Source organism: Oncorhynchus gorbuscha, linkage group LG24, assembly GCF_021184085.1.
Source record: "Oncorhynchus gorbuscha isolate QuinsamMale2020 ecotype Even-year linkage group LG24, OgorEven_v1.0, whole genome shotgun sequence".
Taxonomy (NCBI): domain Eukaryota; kingdom Metazoa; phylum Chordata; class Actinopteri; order Salmoniformes; family Salmonidae; genus Oncorhynchus; species Oncorhynchus gorbuscha.
In genome coordinates this window covers 49,326,955-49,344,454 of record NC_060196.1, presented here as the reverse complement: position 1 = coordinate 49,344,454, position 17,500 = coordinate 49,326,955, and the positions used below count along the sequence as shown (strand labels likewise).

At 45.6% G+C, this 17,500-nt stretch overlaps 1 protein-coding gene across 1 annotated transcript in view; it reads right to left on the bottom strand.

Annotated features, from left to right (window-relative positions):
• kcnh8 (potassium voltage-gated channel, subfamily H (eag-related), member 8) overlaps positions 1–17,500 on the bottom strand; it is a 79,568-nt gene that overhangs the window by 37,785 nt on the left and 24,283 nt on the right. Inside the window, exons 3-6 of the mRNA XM_046325733.1 lie at positions 15,412–15,543; positions 6,076–6,218; positions 1,843–2,077; positions 692–849 (exon numbers count right to left, since the gene is read on the bottom strand). Of these exons, the coding sequence (XP_046181689.1) occupies positions 692–849; positions 1,843–2,077; positions 6,076–6,218; positions 15,412–15,543 (668 nt within the window). The remainder of the gene's footprint in view (positions 1–691; positions 850–1,842; positions 2,078–6,075; positions 6,219–15,411; positions 15,544–17,500) is intronic.

Below are 17,500 nucleotides of genomic sequence, written 5' to 3'. Positions count from 1 at the left end.
CAAGCCCTGAACTCTGATTAGCTGACAGACATGGTATATCATACTGTATACCACGGGTATGACCATTTTTTTTTTTACTGTTGTAATTACGTTGGTAGCCTGTTTATAATAGCAATAAGGCACCTCTGGGTTTGTGGTATATGGCCAATATACCACGGCTAAGGGCTGTATCCAGGGACTCCGTATTGCGTTGTGCCTAAGAACCACCGTGGTATATTGGCCATATACCACACCCCTTTGTGCCTTATTGCTTAATTATATGATGTTACATTACAAACACAATATTGTGATTAAGTGTTTGTACGGTACTATGTTTTGTCGCTTTGAGCTATATGTTTGAAAAGTTATTTATGAATAAAATTATTATCGTGTTCATTTCTTTAGGTATTGGACTTATTGGGAAACCAATCAATCATGAAACTCATTTACAGTACAATTACATCACTATGACATAACAAATGTGTGATGGAGTGTGATTGGCAGATTTCATGTCTACATATTGTATTTTGAAAATCTAGTCCTTGCTAATTCAAGAGTTACAATATATCTTCTTCAGTGATTATGCACAAAACATCACGCATGCTCTCTAAAGCATTTCATTAGCTTTTTAAGTTAATGACAAAAAACACACCACAGTATCACAGTGATTTCATTGGCTAGAGGACCGCTATGGGGTAACCAATTAACTCACCACGCTGACTTTAAAGGCGTAGAGGAGGTCAAAGGGCAGCGCGGCGACCAGGTCGATGATGAACCATGTAGTCATGTAGTGGATGCAGATCAACCGCGCGTTGAAGATCACCTGACCAGACTTACTCACGTACGTGGTACGGAAGCTGAACACAATGTCTGGTAAGGAGAGAGGGAGAGGAAAGTGAGAAGGAGAAAGGGGAAGGGAGAGAGAGAAAGAGAAAGAGAGTGGGAGGGACAGGGAGAGATAGAGAGGAAGAGAGAGGGAGAGCGATATAGAGATGAGAGAGGGAGAGATTGAGAGGGAGAGAGTGAGAGGGAGAGAGATATAGAGAGAGATAGAGAGGGAGAGATAGAGAGGAAGAGAGAGGGGGAGAGCGAGAGGGAGAGAGATATAGAGAGAGATATAGAGAGGGAGAGAGAGGAAGAGAGAGGGAGAGAGAGGTGGGTGTAAGGTTATAGATCCATGACTTACTGTCAGATTATGTAATAAGTACACCCACTACAAGTGTCATGTTACTGAGCTGCTGGACCATAAACTATTCACCCTGTCCCTAACCCTAACCCTGACCCTAACACTGTCAATAACCCTAACACTGTCCCTAACACTGACCCTAACACTGTCCATAACCCTAACACTGTCCCTAACACTGACCCTAACCCTAATACTGTCCCTAACCCTAACACTGTCCCTAACCCTAACCCTGACCCTAACACTGTCCATAACGCTAATACTGTCCCTAACCCTAACTGGCCTGGCTACCTATCCACATCGTTCCGGCCAAACGCCACGCCCACTAACGTTTCTTCTCCACGAGTCTGGATGTGATCTTTCCCCGATGACTTCTCATATGCAAATAAATTCAAATTCTTCTGATTGGTCGCAGAAACCGATGGGTTGGACCAGAGCCGACCTACACAAATCTTGAATCACGTAATTTTGATGTCAGCACAAACAACTTCTAGGATGTTATATTCAGACTGATGTATGAAGCGATCAATAGAGCAGCGGAATTCAATTCAGGATGAGTCACTAGGCAAAACCCTATCCAAAGCCTAACCCTAACCCCAACCCCAAACTCTGACCCCACCCCACTCCACTCCACCCAACCCCAAACCCCTCTCCCACACACATATGACCCTCCCCTATACCTATAATAAAGAGTATTTCCACGGCAACGTCGCTGACTGAAGTGCTCCTGGTGAGGTCATCGTCACCGATGAAGCAGACATTGTAGGGCACTGTCACGGCAACGTAGAAGGTGGCCAGCAGGATCAGCCAATCCCAGCCTGCCTTGAAGGTGCTGAAGTGAAGCAGGATGAACTTGGACTTCTTGGCGTCCGCAACCTTGTACTCCGGCAGAGCAGGGGGGTCCCCAAACACATTCTGATGGGACGAAAGGAGAACACATTCTGGTTGGATTAAAGGAGAGGGGAACACATTCTGATAGGGTGAAAGGAGAGGGGAATACATTCTGATTGGATGAAAGGAGAGGGGAATACATTCTGATTGGATGAAAGGAGTGGGGAATACATTCTGCTTGGATGAAAGGAGAGGGGAATACATTCTGATTGGATGAAAGGGGAACACATTCTGATTGGATGAAAGGGGAACACATTCTGACTGGATGAAAGGAGAACACATTCTGATTGGATGAAAGGAGAGGGGAATACATTCTGATTGGATGAAAGGGGAACACATTCTGATTGGATGAAATGGGAACACATTCTGATTGGATGAAATGAGAGGGGAATACATTCTGATTGGATGAAAGGGGAACACATTCTGACTGGATGAAAGGACAGGGGAATACATTCTGATTGGATGAAAGGGGAACACATTCTGACTGGATGAAAGGGGAACACATTCTGACTGGATGAAAGGAGAGGGGAACACATTCTGACTGGATGAAAGGAGAGGGGAATACATTCTGATTGGATGAAAGGGGAACACATTCTGACTGGATGAAAGGACAGGGGAATACATTCTGATTGGATGAAAGGGGAACACATTCTGACTGGATGAAAGGACAGGGGATGGGGGATGAGGGTTCAATAATAATTTTGTTGAAGTAGTCAAAGAACACTGATATGCTTCTGTGTGAAGGGGGGTGGAGGGTTGGAGGAGTTGGTATCAAGAAAACAGATTAAAAACGTATCCAAGATGTATATATTTATTTCAGTTGGGTCAGTCCCCCACTTATTGTTTTAGCTTTACTGAAGAGATAGTACACTGTTAAAAGACAGGGAGGGGGAGTGGGCAGGATTCAAACCCATGTCAACTCTGGCATACATGTGTGCCGGGGTCAGCAGCTATAACCACTGGACCACACAGGTCACACTAAAACTCACTGGTACAAAAAAAGGATAGGACCATCCCCTAAAACATTGTTGCTATGATTTGAGTAAAGTAGTGGCAGGTGCTCTCATCGCTGTTATTTGTTGGTTGTTAGGTTGAGTAATGTTTGTTGTTAGGGTGTGTAGTGTTTGGTTGTTATGGTGTGTAGTGTTGGTTGTTAGGGTGTGTAGTGTTGGTTGTTAGGTTGAGTAATGTTTGTTTTTAGGGTGTAGTGTTGGTTGTTATGGTGTGTAGTGTTGGTTGTTAGGGTGTGTAGTGTTGGTTGTTAGGGTGAGTAATGTTTGTTGTTAGGGTGTGTAGTGTTGGTTGTTAGGTTGAGTAATGTTTGTTGTTAGGGTGTGTAGTGTTTGGTTGTTATGGTGTGTAGTGTTTGTTGTTAGGGTGTGTAGTGTTGGTTGTTAGGTTGAGTAATGTTTGTTGTTAGGGTGTGTAGTGTTTGGTTGTTATGGTGTGTAGTGTTGGTTGTTAGGGTGTGTAGTGTTGGTTGTTAGGTTGAGTAATGTTTGTTGTTAGGGTGTGTAGTGTTTGGTTGTTATGGTGTGTAGTGTTGGTTGTTAGGGTGTGTAGTGTTGGTTGTTATGGTGTGTAGTGTTTGTTGTTAGGGTGTGTAGTGTTGGTTGTTAGGTTGAGTAATGTTTGTTGTTAGGGTGTGTAGTGTTTGGTTGTTATGGTGTGTAGTGTTGGTTGTTAGGGTGTGTAGTGTTGGTTGTTAGGTTGAGTAATGTTTGTTTTTAGGGTGTGTAGTGTTGGTTGTTATGGTGTGTAGTGTTGGTTGTTAGGGTGTGTAGTGTTGGTTGTTAGGGTGAGTAATGTTTGTTGTTAGGGTGTGTAGTGTTGGTTGTTAAGTTGAGTAATGTTTGTTGTTAGGGTGTGTAGTGTTTGGTTGTTATGGTGTGTAGTGTTTGTTGTTAGGGTGTGTAGTGTTGGTTGTTAGGTTGAGTAATGTTTGTTGTTAGGGTGTGTAGTGTTTGGTTGTTATGGTGTGTAGTGTTGGTTGTTAGGATGTGTAGTGTTGGTTGTTAGGGTGAGTAATGTTTGTTGTTAGGGTGTGTAGTGTTGGTTGTTAGGGTGTGTAGTGTTGGTTGTTAGGGTGTGTAGTGTTGGTTGTTATGGTGTGTAGTGTTGGTTGTTAGGATGTGTAGTGTTGGTTGTTAGGATGTGTAGTGTTGGTTGTTAGGGTGAGTAATGTTTGTTGTTAGGGTGTGTAGTGTTGGTTGTTAGGGTGTGTAGTGTTGGTTGTTAGGGTGTGTAGTGTTGGTTGTTAGGTTGAGTAATGTTTGTTGTTAGGGTGTGTAGTGTTGGTTGTTATGGTGTGTAGTGTTGGTTGTTAGGATGTGTAGTGTTGGTTATTAGGGTGAGTAATGTTTGTTGTTAGGGTGTGTAGTGTTGGTTATTAGGGTGTGTAATGTTTGTTAGGGTGTGTAGTGTTGGTTTTTAGGGTGTGTAGTTTTTGTTGTTAGGGTGTGTATTGTTGGTTGTTAGGGTGTGTAGTGCTTGTTGTTAGGGTGTGTAGTGTTGGTTGTTATGGTGTGTAGTGTTGGTTGTTAGGGTGTGTAGTGTTGGTTGTTAGGGTGTGTAATGTTTGTTGTTACGGTGTGCAGTGTTGGTTATTATGGTGTGTAGTGTTGGTTATTATGGTGTGTAATGTTTGTTGTTAAGGTGTGTAATGTTTGTTGTTAAGGTGTGTAGTGTTGGTTGTTATGGTGTGTAGTGTTGGTTGTAAGGGTGTGTCGTGTTTGTTGTTAGGGTGTGTAGTGTTGGTTGTTAGGGTGTCTAGTGTTTGTTATTAGGGTGTGTAGTGTTGGTTGTTATGGTGTGTAGTTTTGGTTGTAAGGGTGTGTAGTGTTGGTTGTTAGGGTGTGTAGTGTTGGTTGTTATGGTGTGTAGTGTTTGTTGTTAGGGTGTGTAGTGTTGGTTGTTAGGTTGAGTAATGTTTGTTGTTAGGGTGTGTAGTGTTTGGTTGTTATGGTGTGTAGTGTTGGTTGTTAGGGTGTGTAGTGTTGGTTGTTAGGTTGAGTAATGTTTGTTTTTAGGGTGTGTAGTGTTGGTTGTTATGGTGTGTAGTGTTGGTTGTTAGGGTGTGTAGTGTTGGTTGTTAGGGTGAGTAATGTTTGTTGTTAGGGTGTGTAGTGTTGGTTGTTAAGTTGAGTAATGTTTGTTGTTAGGGTGTGTAGTGTTTGGTTGTTATGGTGTGTAGTGTTTGTTGTTAGGGTGTGTAGTGTTGGTTGTTAGGTTGAGTAATGTTTGTTGTTAGGGTGTGTAGTGTTTGGTTGTTATGGTGAGTAATGTTTGTTGTTAGGGTGTGTAGTGTTGGTTGTTAGGGTGTGTAGTGTTGGTTGTTAGGGTGTGTAGTGTTGGTTGTTAGGTTGAGTAATGTTTGTTGTTAGGGTGTGTAGTGTTGGTTGTTATGGTGTGTAGTGTTGGTTGTTAGGATGTGTAGTGTTGGTTATTAGGGTGAGTAATGTTTGTTGTTAGGGTGTGTAGTGTTGGTTATTAGGGTGTGTAATGTTTGTTAGGGTGTGTAGTGTTGGTTTTTAGGGTGTGTAGTTTTTGTTGTTAGGGTGTGTATTGTTGGTTGTTAGGGTGTGTAGTGCTTGTTGTTAGGGTGTGTAGTGTTGGTTGTTATGGTGTGTAGTGTTGGTTGTTAGGGTGTGTAGTGTTGGTTGTTAGGGTGTGTAATGTTTGTTGTTACGGTGTGCAGTGTTGGTTATTATGGTGTGTAGTGTTGGTTATTATGGTGTGTAATGTTTGTTGTTAAGGTGTGTAATGTTTGTTGTTAAGGTGTGTAGTGTTGGTTGTTATGGTGTGTAGTGTTGGTTGTAAGGGTGTGTCGTGTTTGTTGTTAGGGTGTGTAGTGTTGGTTGTTATGGTGTGTAGTGTTGGTTGTTAGGGTGTGTAGTGTTGGTTGTTAGGGTGTCTAGTGTTTGTTATTAGGGTGTGTAGTGTTGGTTGTTATGGTGTGTAGTTTTGGTTGTAAGGGTGTGTAGTGTTGGTTGTTAGGGTGAGTAATTTAAGGTGTGTTTTACCTTGTTGAGTTTGATCTTGCTCTTCTTCTTCTTCTTGTTGTCTTTGCTGTGGGGTTGACCAGAGATGTGGTAGAGTACAGTGCTTCTCCGCAGACGAGTAGAGCTGAATGAAGAACCAGTCTTCACCCGTCCTCGTCGGCACTCTACACACACACACACACACACACAGTATTATTGTACAACCACATGCCCCCCTAGGAAATCTCATAGAAAACCGAGGAAAGAAATAGGAGGAAATCATTATGTTTGGATGAAATGTTGAATATCCAACACTGGTTACAGTGACAATGAATACGTATCAAATCAAATCACAGTTTGTACACAGATTTGCAGATGTTATCGTAAGAGCAGTGAAATGTTTATGTTACTAGATCCAACTATGCAGCAATATCTAGTAATATAATAACAATACACACACAATCCATACATTAATATCTAGTAATATAATAACAATACACACATAATCCATACACTAATATCTAGTAACATAATAACAATACACACATAATCCATACATTAACATCTAGTAACATAATAACAATACACACATAATCCATACACTAATATCTAGTAATATAATAACAATACACACATAATCCATACATTAATATCTAGTAACATAATAACAATACACACATAATCCATACATTAATATCTAGTAACATAATAACAATACACACATAATCCATACATTAATATCTAGTAACATAATAACAATACACACATAATCCATACATTAATATCTAGTAACATAATAACAATACACACATAATCCATACACTAATATCTAGTAACATAATAACAATACACACGTGTGTGTCTCTACACACCGTATGTGACGGTGTGTAGAGACAAAATGGACAGTATACAAACAGAAAAGGTATGTACAGCAGTAGTTATATAGGACGAGCCATGACTAGAATACAGTATATGCATACAGCACATTTGGAAAGTATTCAGACCCCTTCACTTTTTCCACATTTTGTTACGTTAAAGCCTTATTCTAAAATGGATTAAATTATTTTTTATCCCTCATCAATCTAAACACAATACCACATAACGACAAAGCAAAATCCGGCCACTCAAGGACATTCAGAGACTTGTTCCGAAGCTACTCCTGTGTTGTCTTGGATGTCTGCTTAGGGTCGTTGTCCTGTTGGAAGGTGAACCTTCACCCCAGTCTGCGGTCGTGAGCCCTCTGGAGCAGGTTTTCATCAAGGATCTCTCTGTACATTGCTCCGCTCATCTTTCCCTAGATCCTGACTAGTCTCCCAGTCCCTGCGGCAGAAAAACATCCCCACAGCATGATGCTGCCACCACCATGTTTCACCATAAGGATGGTGCCAGGTTTCCTCCGGATGTGCCTTTTACTGAGGAGTGGCTTCCATCAGGCTACTCTACCATAAAGGTCTGATTGGTGGAGTGCTGCAAAGATGGTTGTCCTTCTGGAAGGTTCTCCCATCTCCACAGAGGAACTCTGGAGCTCTGTCAGAGTGACCATTGGGTTCTTGGTCACCTTTCTCACCAAGGCCCTTCTTCCCCGATTGCTCAGTTTGGCTGGGCGGCCAGCTCTAGGAAGAGTCTTGGTGGTTCTAAACTTCCATTTAAGAATTGATGGAGGCCACTGTGTTCTTGGGGACCTTCAATGCTGCAGATATTTGTTGGTACCCTTCCACAGATCTGTGCCTCTACACAATCCTGTCTCAGAGCTTTGCTCTGACATGCACTATCAACTGTGGGACCTTATATAGACATGTGTGTGACTTTCCAAATCATGTCCAATCAATTGAATTCATCACAGGTGGACTCCAATGAAGTGTTAGATGATCAATGGAAACAGGATGCACCTGAGCTCAATTTTGTCTCTCATAGTAAAGGGTCTGAAAACACATGTAAATAAGGTATTCCTGTATTTTTTTTTAAAATGCACTCTACATATGAAGTGGGTAAAACAGCATGTAAACATGATAAAAGTGACCAGTGTTCAATGATTCTTTGTAAATAAGGCAGCTGCCTCTAAGGTGCAGGGTAGAGTACTGAGTGCAAGACAGCTCGTGACAATCTATAAGGTGCAGGGTAGAGTACAGGGTGCTAGCCGGCTAGTGACAATCTCTATGGTGCTGGGTAGAGTACTGGGTGCTAGCTGGCTAGTGACAATCTCCAAGGTGCAGGGTAGAGTACAGGGTGCTAGCAGGGTAGTGACAACCTCTAAGGTGTTGGGTAGAGTATTGGGTGCTAGCCGGATAGTGACAATCTCTAAGGTGCAGGGTAGAGTACTGGGTGCTAGCCGGCTAGTGACAATCTTTAAGGTTCAGGGTAGAGTACTGGGTGCTAGCCGGCTAGTGACAATCTCTAAGGTGCAGGGTAGAGTACTGGGTGCGAGACGGCTAGTGACAATCTCTAAGGTTCAGGGTAGAGTACTGGGTGCGAGACGGCTAGTGACAATCTCTAAGGTGCAGGGTAGAGTACAGGGTGCTAGACGGCTAGTGACAATCTCTAAGGTGCAGGGTAGAGTACTGGGTGCTAGCCGGCTAGTGACAATCTCTAAGGTGCAGGGTAGAGTACAGGGTGCTAGCCGACTAGTGACAATCTCTAAGGTGCAGGGTAGAGTCCTTGGTGCTAGCTGGCTAGTGACAATCTCTAAGGTGCAGGGTAGAGTACAGGGTGCTAGCCGGCTAGTGACAATCTCTAAGGTGCAGGGTAGAGTCCTTGGTGCTAGCTGGCTAGTGACAATCTCTAAGGTGCAGGGTAGAGTACTGGGTGCTAGCTGGCTAGTGACAATCTCTAAGGTGCAGAGTAGAGTACAGGGTGCTAGCCGGCTAGTGACAACCTCTAAGGTGCTGGGTAGAGTACTGGGTGCTAGCCGGCTAGTGACAATCTCTAAAGTGCAGGGTAGAGTCCTTGGTGCTAGCTGGCTAGTGACAATCTCCAAGGTGCAGGGTAGAGTACAGGGTGCTAGCCGGCTAGTGACAACCTCTAAGGTGTTGGGTAGAGTATTGGGTGCTAGCCGGATAGTGACAATCTCTAAGGTTCAGGGTAGAGTACTGGGTGCGAGACGGCTAGTGACAATCTCTAAGGTGCAGGGTAGAGTACAGGGTGCTAGACGGCTAGTGACAACCTCTAAGGTGCTGGGTAGAGTACTTGGTGCTAGCCGGATAGTGACCATGTCTAAGGTGCAGGGTAGAGTACTGGGTGCTAGCCGGCTAGTGACAATCTTTGAGGTGCAGGGTAGAGTACAGGGTGCTAGCCGGCTAGTGACAATCTCTAAGGTGCAGGGTAGAGTACTGGGTGCTAGCCGGCTAGTGACAATCTCTAAGGTTCAGGGTAGAGTACTGGGTGCAAGACGGCTAGTGACAATCTCTAAGGTGCAGGGTAGAGTACAGGGTGCTAGACGGCTAGTGACAATATCTAAGGTGCAGGGTAGAGTACAGGGTGCTAGCCGGCTAGTGACAATCTCTAAGGTGCAGGGTAGAGTACAGGGTGCTAGCCGGCTAGTGACAATCTCTAAGGTGCAGGGTAGAGTCCTTGGTGCTAGCTGGCTAGTGACAATCTCTAAGGTGCAGGGTAGAGTACTGGGTGCTAGCCGGCTAGTGACAATCTTTAAGGTGCAGGGTAGAGTACAGGGTGCTAGCCGGCTAGTGACAACCTCTAAGATGCTGGGTAGAGTACTGGGTGCTAGCCGGATAGTGACAATCTCTAAGGTGCAGGGTAGAGTACTGGGTGCTAGCCGGCTAGTGATAATCTCTAAGGTGCAGGGTAGAGTACTGGGTGCTAGATGGCTAGTGACAATCTCTAAGGTGCAGGGTAGAGTACTGGGTGCTAGCTGGCTAGTGACAATCTCTAAGGTGCAGAGTAGAGTACAGGGTGCTAGCCGGCTAGTGACAACCTCTAAGGTGCTGGGTAGAGTACTGGGTGCTAGCCGGCTAGTGACAATCTCTAAGGTGCAGGGTAGAGTACTGGGTGCTAGCCGGCTAGCGATAATCTCTAAGGTGCAGGATAGAGTACTGGGTGCTAGACGGCTAGTGACAATCTCTAAGGTTCAGGGTAGAGTCCTTGGGCCCAGCCGGCTAGTGACAACCTCTAAGGTGCAGGGTAGCGTCCTTGGTGCTAGCCGGCTAGTGATAATCTCTAAGGTGCAGGGTAGAGTACAGGGTGCTAGCCGGCTAGTGGCAATCTCTAAGGTGCAGGGTAGAGTCCTTGGTGCTAGCTGGCTAGTGACAATCTCTAAGGTGCAGGGTAGAGTACAGGGTGCTAGACGGCTAGTGACAATCTCTAAGGTGCAGGGTAGAGTACTGGGTGCTAGCCGGCTAGTGACAATCTCTAAGGTGCAGGGTAGAGTCCTTGGTGCTAGCTGGCTAGTGACAATCTCTAAGGTGCAGGGTAGCGTCCTTGGTGCTAGCCGGCTAGTGATAATCTCTAAGGTGCAGGGTAGAGTACAGGGTGCTAGCCGGCTAGTGACAATCTCTAAGGTGCAGGGTAGAGTCCTTGGTGCTAGCTGGCTAGTGACAATCTCTAAGGTGCAGGGTAGAGTACTGGGTGCTAGCCGGCTAGTGACAATCTCTAAGGTGCAGGGCAGAGTACAGGGTGCTAGCCGGCTAGTGACAACCTCTAAGATGCTGGGTAGAGTACTGGGTGCTAGCCGGATAGTGACAATCTCTAAGGTGCAGGGTAGAGTACTGGGTGCTAGCCAGCTAGTGATAATCTCTAAGGTGCAGGGTAGAGTACTGGGTGCTAGATGGCTAGTGACAATATTTAAGGTTCAGGGTAGAGTACTGGGTGCTAGACGGCTAGTGACAATCTCTAATGTGCAGGGTAGAGTACAGGGTGCTAGCCGGCTAGTGACAATCTCTAAGGTGCAGGGTAGAGTACAGGGTGCTAGCCGGCTAGTGACAATCTCTAAGGTGCAGGGTAGAGTCCTTGGTGCTAGCTGGCTAGTGACAATCTCTAAGGTGCAGGGTAGAGTACTGGGTGCTAGCTGGCTAGTGACAATCTCTAAGGTGCAGAGTAGAGTACAGGGTGCTAGCCGGCTAGTGACAACCTCTAAGGTGCTGGGTAGAGTACTGGGTGCTAGCCGGCTAGTGACAATCTCTAAGGTGCAGGGTAGAGTCCTTGGTGCTAGCTGGCTAGTGACAATCTCTAAGGTGCAGGGTAGAGTACTGGGTGCTAGCTGGCTAGTGACAATCTCTAAGGTGCAGAGTAGAGTACAGGGTGCTAGCCGGCTAGTGACAACCTCTAAGGTGCTGGGTAGAGTACTGGGTGCTAGCCGGCTAGTGACAATCTCTAAGGTGCAGGGTAGAGTACTGGGTGCTAGCCGGCTAGCGATAATCTCTAAGGTGCAGAGTAGAGTACAGGGTGCTAGCCGGCTAGTGACAACCTCTAAGGTGCTGGGTAGAGTACTGGGTGCTAGCCGGCTAGTGACAATCTCTAAGGTGCAGGGTAGAGTCCTTGGTGCTAGCTGGCTAGTGACAATCTCTAAGGTGCAGGGTAGAGTACTGGGTGCTAGCTGGCTAGTGACAATCTCTAAGGTGCAGAGTAGAGTACAGGGTGCTAGCCGGCTAGTGACAACCTCTAAGGTGCTGGGTAGAGTACTGGGTGCTAGCCGGCTAGTGACAATCTCTAAGGTGCAGGGTAGAGTACTGGGTGCTAGCCGGCTAGCGATAATCTCTAAGGTGCAGGGTAGAGTACTGGGTGCTAGACGGCTAGTGACAATCTCTAAGGTTCAGGGTAGAGTCCTTGGGCCCAGCCAGCTAGTGACAACCTCTAAGGTGCAGGGTAGAGTACTGGGTGCTAGCCGGCTAGTGATAATCTCTAAGGTGCAGGGTAGAGTACTGGGTGCTAGATGGCTAGTGACAATATTTAAGGTTCAGGGTAGAGTACTGGGTGCTAGACGGCTAGTGACAATCTCTAATGTGCAGGGTAGAGTACAGGGTGCTAGCCGGCTAGTGACAATCTCTAAGGTGCAGGGTAGAGTACAGGGTGCTAGCCGGCTAGTGACAATCTCTAAGGTGCAGGGTAGAGTCCTTGGTGCTAGCTGGCTAGTGACAATCTCTAAGGTGCAGGGTAGAGTACTGGGTGCTAGCTGGCTAGTGACAACCTCTAAGGTGCTGGGTAGAGTACTGGGTGCTAGCCGGCTAGTGACAATCTCTAAGGTGCAGGGTAGAGTCCTTGGTGCTAGCTGGCTAGTGACAATCTCTAAGGTGCAGGGTAGAGTACTGGGTGCTAGCTGGCTAGTGACAATCTCTAAGGTGCAGAGTAGAGTACAGGGTGCTAGCCGGCTAGTGACAACCTCTAAGGTGCTGGGTAGAGTACTGGGTGCTAGCCGGCTAGTGACAATCTCTAAGGTGCAGGGTAGAGTCCTTGGTGCTAGCTGGCTAGTGACAATCTCTAAGGTGCAGGGTAGAGTACTGGGTGCTAGCTGGCTAGTGACAATCTCTAAGGTGCAGAGTAGAGTACAGGGTGCTAGCCGGCTAGTGACAACCTCTAAGGTGCTGGGTAGAGTACTGGGTGCTAGCCGGCTAGTGACAATCTCTAAGGTGCAGGGTAGAGTACTGGGTGCTAGCCGGCTAGCGATAATCTCTAAGGTGCAGGGTAGAGTACTGGGTGCTAGACGGCTAGTGACAATCTCTAAGGTTCAGGGTAGAGTCCTTGGGCCCAGCCGGCTAGTGACAACCTCTAAGGTGCAGGGTAGAGTACTGGGTGCTAGCCGGCTAGTGACAATCTCTAAGGTTCAACACAGAGTATTTGGGCAGAAGTTGGCTTGTGATTTCAAGGTTTTACTGTTATCCTACAAAGCATTACATGGGCTTGCTCCTACCTATCTCTCTGATTTGGTCCTGCCGTACATACCTACACGTACGGTACCGTCACAAGACGCAGGCCTCTAATCGTCCCTAGAATTTCTAAGCAAACAGCCGGAGGCAGGGCTTTCTCCTATAGAGCTCCATTGTTATGGAATGGTCTGCCTACCCATGTGAGAGATGCAGACTCGGTCTCAACCTTTAAGTCTTTATTGAAAACTCATCTCTTCAGTAGGTCCTATGATTGATTGAGTGTAGTCTGGCCTAGGAGTGTGATGGTGAACGGAAAGGCACTGGAGCAACGACCCGCCCTTGCTGTCTCTGCCTGGCCGGTTCCCCTCTCTCCACTGGGATTCTCTGCCTCTAACCCTATTACAGGGGCTGAGTCACTGGCTTACTGGTGCTCTTCCATGCCGTCTCTAGGAGGGGTGCGTCACTTGAGTGGGTTGAGTCACTGACGTGGTCTTCCTGTCTGGGTTGTCAGCAAACTTGATGATTGAGTTGGAGACATGCGTGAATAGGGAGTACAGGGGCGGGGGCTGAGTGATCCCCTGTGTTGAGGATCAGTGTGGCGATGGGCCGACCACATGGGGTCGGCCCATCAAGAAATCTAGGACCCAGTTGCACAGGGCGGTGTTCAAACACAGAGATGGCAAGAGAGAGGATGAGGTATGGACAGGAGAGATGGAAAGAGAGAGGCAGAGAGAAGAGGAGGTATGGACAGGAGAGATGGGATGAAAGAGGGGCAGAGAGGAGGATGTATGGACAGAAGATATGGTATGAGAGAGTAAGAGAGAGAGTAAGAGGGAGAGTAAGAGGGAGAGGAGGAGGTACGGACAGGAGAGATGGTATGAGAGAGGGGGAGAGAGAAGCAGGTATGGACAGGAGAGATGGTATGAGAGAGGGGGAGAGAGGAAGAGGTATGGACAGGAGAGATGGTATGAGAGAGGGGGTGAGAGGAGGAGGTATGGGCAGGAGAGATTGTATGAGAGAGGTGGAGAGAGGAGGAGGTATGGACAGGAGAGATGGTATGACAGAGGGGGAGAGAGGAGGAGGTATGGACAGGAGAGATGGTATGAGAGAGGTGGAGAGAGGAGGAGGTATGGACAGGAGAGATGGTATGAGAGAGGGAGGGGGAGAGAGGAGGAGGTATGGACAGGAGAGATGGAAAGTGAGAGGGATGCTAGAGGAGGCAGTATGAAGAGTAGAGATGGAAAGAGAGAGAGAAAGTGAGAGATAAAGGGGGGAAACAGGGAGAGAAGATAGGAAGGGAGGGACAGAGAGCTAGGTAGGCAGAGATGGGGATGTAGGGAGGGGGTGAGATGGACAGAGAGGTAGGTAGGAAGAGATGGGAATGTAGGGAGGGGGTGAGATGGACAGAGAGGTAGGTAGGCAGAGATGGGGATGTAGGGAGGGGGTGAGATGGACAGAGAGGTAGGTAGGCAGAGATGGGGATGTAGGGAGGGGGTGAGATGGACAGAGAGGTAGGTAGGCAGAGATGGGGATGTAGGGAGGGGGTGAGATGGACAGAGAGGTAGGTAGGAAGAGATGGGGGAGAGGGTCAGAGAGGGAGGGAGGGACAAAGAGGTTGGTAGAGAGAGATGGGGAGGGGGAGAGGGACAGAGAGGTAGGTAGGAGGTAGGTAGGTAGGTAGGTAGGTAGGTAGGTAGGTAGGTAGGTAGGTAGGTAGGTAGGTAGGTAGGTAGGTAGGTAGGTAGGTAGGTAGGTAGGTAGGGGGAAAGAGAGACAAATGCAAAGGGAGCGAAGATGGGAACAAGGGAGCAAGAGAGGGAGGGGTTGTTGATGACACAGAGATTGGGGTCCCCTGTTCAGCACACAAAATCCAATCTGCCTGAAGGTGTGTGTGTGTGTGTTTGTGGGTGTGTATGCTTGCGTGTGTGTGTGCGTGGGTGTGTGTGTGTGCGAATGTGGGTGTGTGTGGGTGTGTATGCTTGCGTGTGTGTGTGCGTGGGTGTGTGTGCGTGGGTGTGTGTGTGTTCGTGGGTGTGTGTGCGTGGGTGTGTGTGTGTGCGTGGGTGTGTGTGCGTGGGTGTGTGTGTGTGCGTGCGAATGTGGGTGTGAAGATGGGTTTCCCTTGCCTGGATTCAGATGATCTGTACATTGCTTTTGCAATGTTGACAAAAACACACACTTCTTCAGAGCTGTGTTTTCTGTTATCTCAGTACTGATGCTGACAACATTTACAATGCTAATTGTTGAACAATGAACATGCAGATGCAATATAGAATAACATGTACAATCCAGTCATTACTCTCCGCTTTTATATCTCCTAAAGCATGTGCAGCATCAGGCTTTTTCTTTGTGTAAAAACTACATCATTACGTGAATAAAAATAAACCATGTTTTTGTTTGTTGTTTTGTTGGAATGTACAGTAATGAAAGTAATTAGACACCGAGCCGTGAGGGGAGGAGATGAGGAATGAGCAAAAACATTATTGACTGCAGATACACACACACACACACGCGCAAGCACCACGCATGCATGTGCGCACGCACCCCCACACACACACACACTGACCTTCTCGCCTGTCCTCTGGCTTGGCCTTGGCCTTGGTGTCTGTGATGTCTTTATATGAAGCCAGGAAGAGCACCACGTCTCCCTTCTCATTCTTAATGGGGACAATTTCCAGCAGGCACCAGAACAACGATGCTGCAGTACACACACACACACACACACACACACACACACACACACACACACACACACACACACACACACACACACACACACACACACACACACACACACACACACACACACACACACACACACACACACACACACACACACACACACACACACACACACGTTATGCACATGTTACACATACAGTGGAGTAGGGTGAAGTTGCCCCTAGATGCTGATCTTGAGTCAGTTTAGCATTTTCCCCAGTAATGGTTAATGTCAGGCTTGGGGGAAGCTGATCTTAGATCTGTACCTAAGGGAAACTTCACCCCAGAGCCACACTACAGTATAGACATGCTACTGTACATGTGACCAATCATCTGAAATAAGGCTCAACATCTGATTAGTTGATCTAATGTTTTTGGCAGTTTTACTTTTTATGTAAATACAGATTCAGAGCTTCAAAACGTTGTATCATACGCTGCACAACACATGTTATAATCACATCTAATACAGTCAAAACACATTAGAATCACATTACAAATCAAGGCACATTATAATCACATTACAAATCAAGGCACATTATATTCACATTACAAATCAAGACACATTATAATCACATTACACATCAAGACACATTATAATCACATTACACATCAAGACACATTTGAATCACATTACAAATCAAAACACATTATAATCACATTACACATCAAAACACATTTTAATCATATTACAATTCAAGTTATGTAATAGAGACAACAGATTATTCTTTGAAGCATGCAGATATGTAGAGTATAATAAAGATGCATGAAGGTCAAACACACATTCCCTAAAACCCTAGCAGGAGTTCTGTAGGTGTATCTGTGTGTTCTGGCACACTATTCCCCAGGCACACTATTCCCCAGGCACACTATTCCCCAGGCACACTATTCCCCAGGCACACTATTCCCCAGGCACACTATTCCCCAGGCACACTATTCCCCAGGCACACTATTCCCCAGGCACACTATTCCCCAGGCACACTATTCCCCAGGCACACTATTCCCCAGGCACACTATGCCCCAAGGACCGTTTAAGATTGGCCTCTTTTTTCCATTTTCACCTAAAATGACATACCCAAATCCTGATCCAATGAACCATTGTATTTCGGTTCAACATTTTGTTTCAAGACTGCACAAATGTGCCAAATTTGTTTATTAATAACTTTTCATGTTCAAAACTGTGCACTCTCCTCAAACAATAGCATGGTATTATTTCACTGTAATAGCTACTCTAAATTGGACAGTGTAGTTAGATTAACAAGAATTTAAGATTTCTGCCAATATTAGATATGTCTATGTCCTGGGAAATGTTCTTGTTACTTACAACCTCATGCTAATCGCATTAGCCTACGTTAGCTCAACCGTCCCGCAATATCTAAGTCATGGGATCTCTGTAAGAATGATGCAATCTTGGTAAATAATGGAAAATCTGAGAATTGAGGTGAATATTGTATATGTGTGTAGTCTAGTGTGTAAGTGTGGGCATATGTGTGTGTGAAGTCTATAAAATAAGTTAGTCTGTGTGCTTTAGACTTTATGAACGTGCTCTCTGTCAAGAATAGTATGTAATGTACTGTATGTAGTATGAATAGTATGTAATGTACAGTATGTAATATGAATAGTATGTAATGTACTGTATGTAATATGAATAGTATGTAATGTACTTTATGTAATATGAATAGTATGTAATGTACTGTATGTAGTATGGATAGTATGTATGTAATATGAATAGTATGTAATGTACTGTATGTAATATGAATAGTATGTAATGTACTGTATGTAATATGAATAGTATGTAATGTACTGTATGTAGTATGGATAGTATGTATGTAGTATGAATAGTATGTAATGTACTGTATGTAATATGAATAGTATGTAATGTACTGTATATAGTATGAATAGTATGTATGTAGTATGAATAGTATGTAATGTACTGT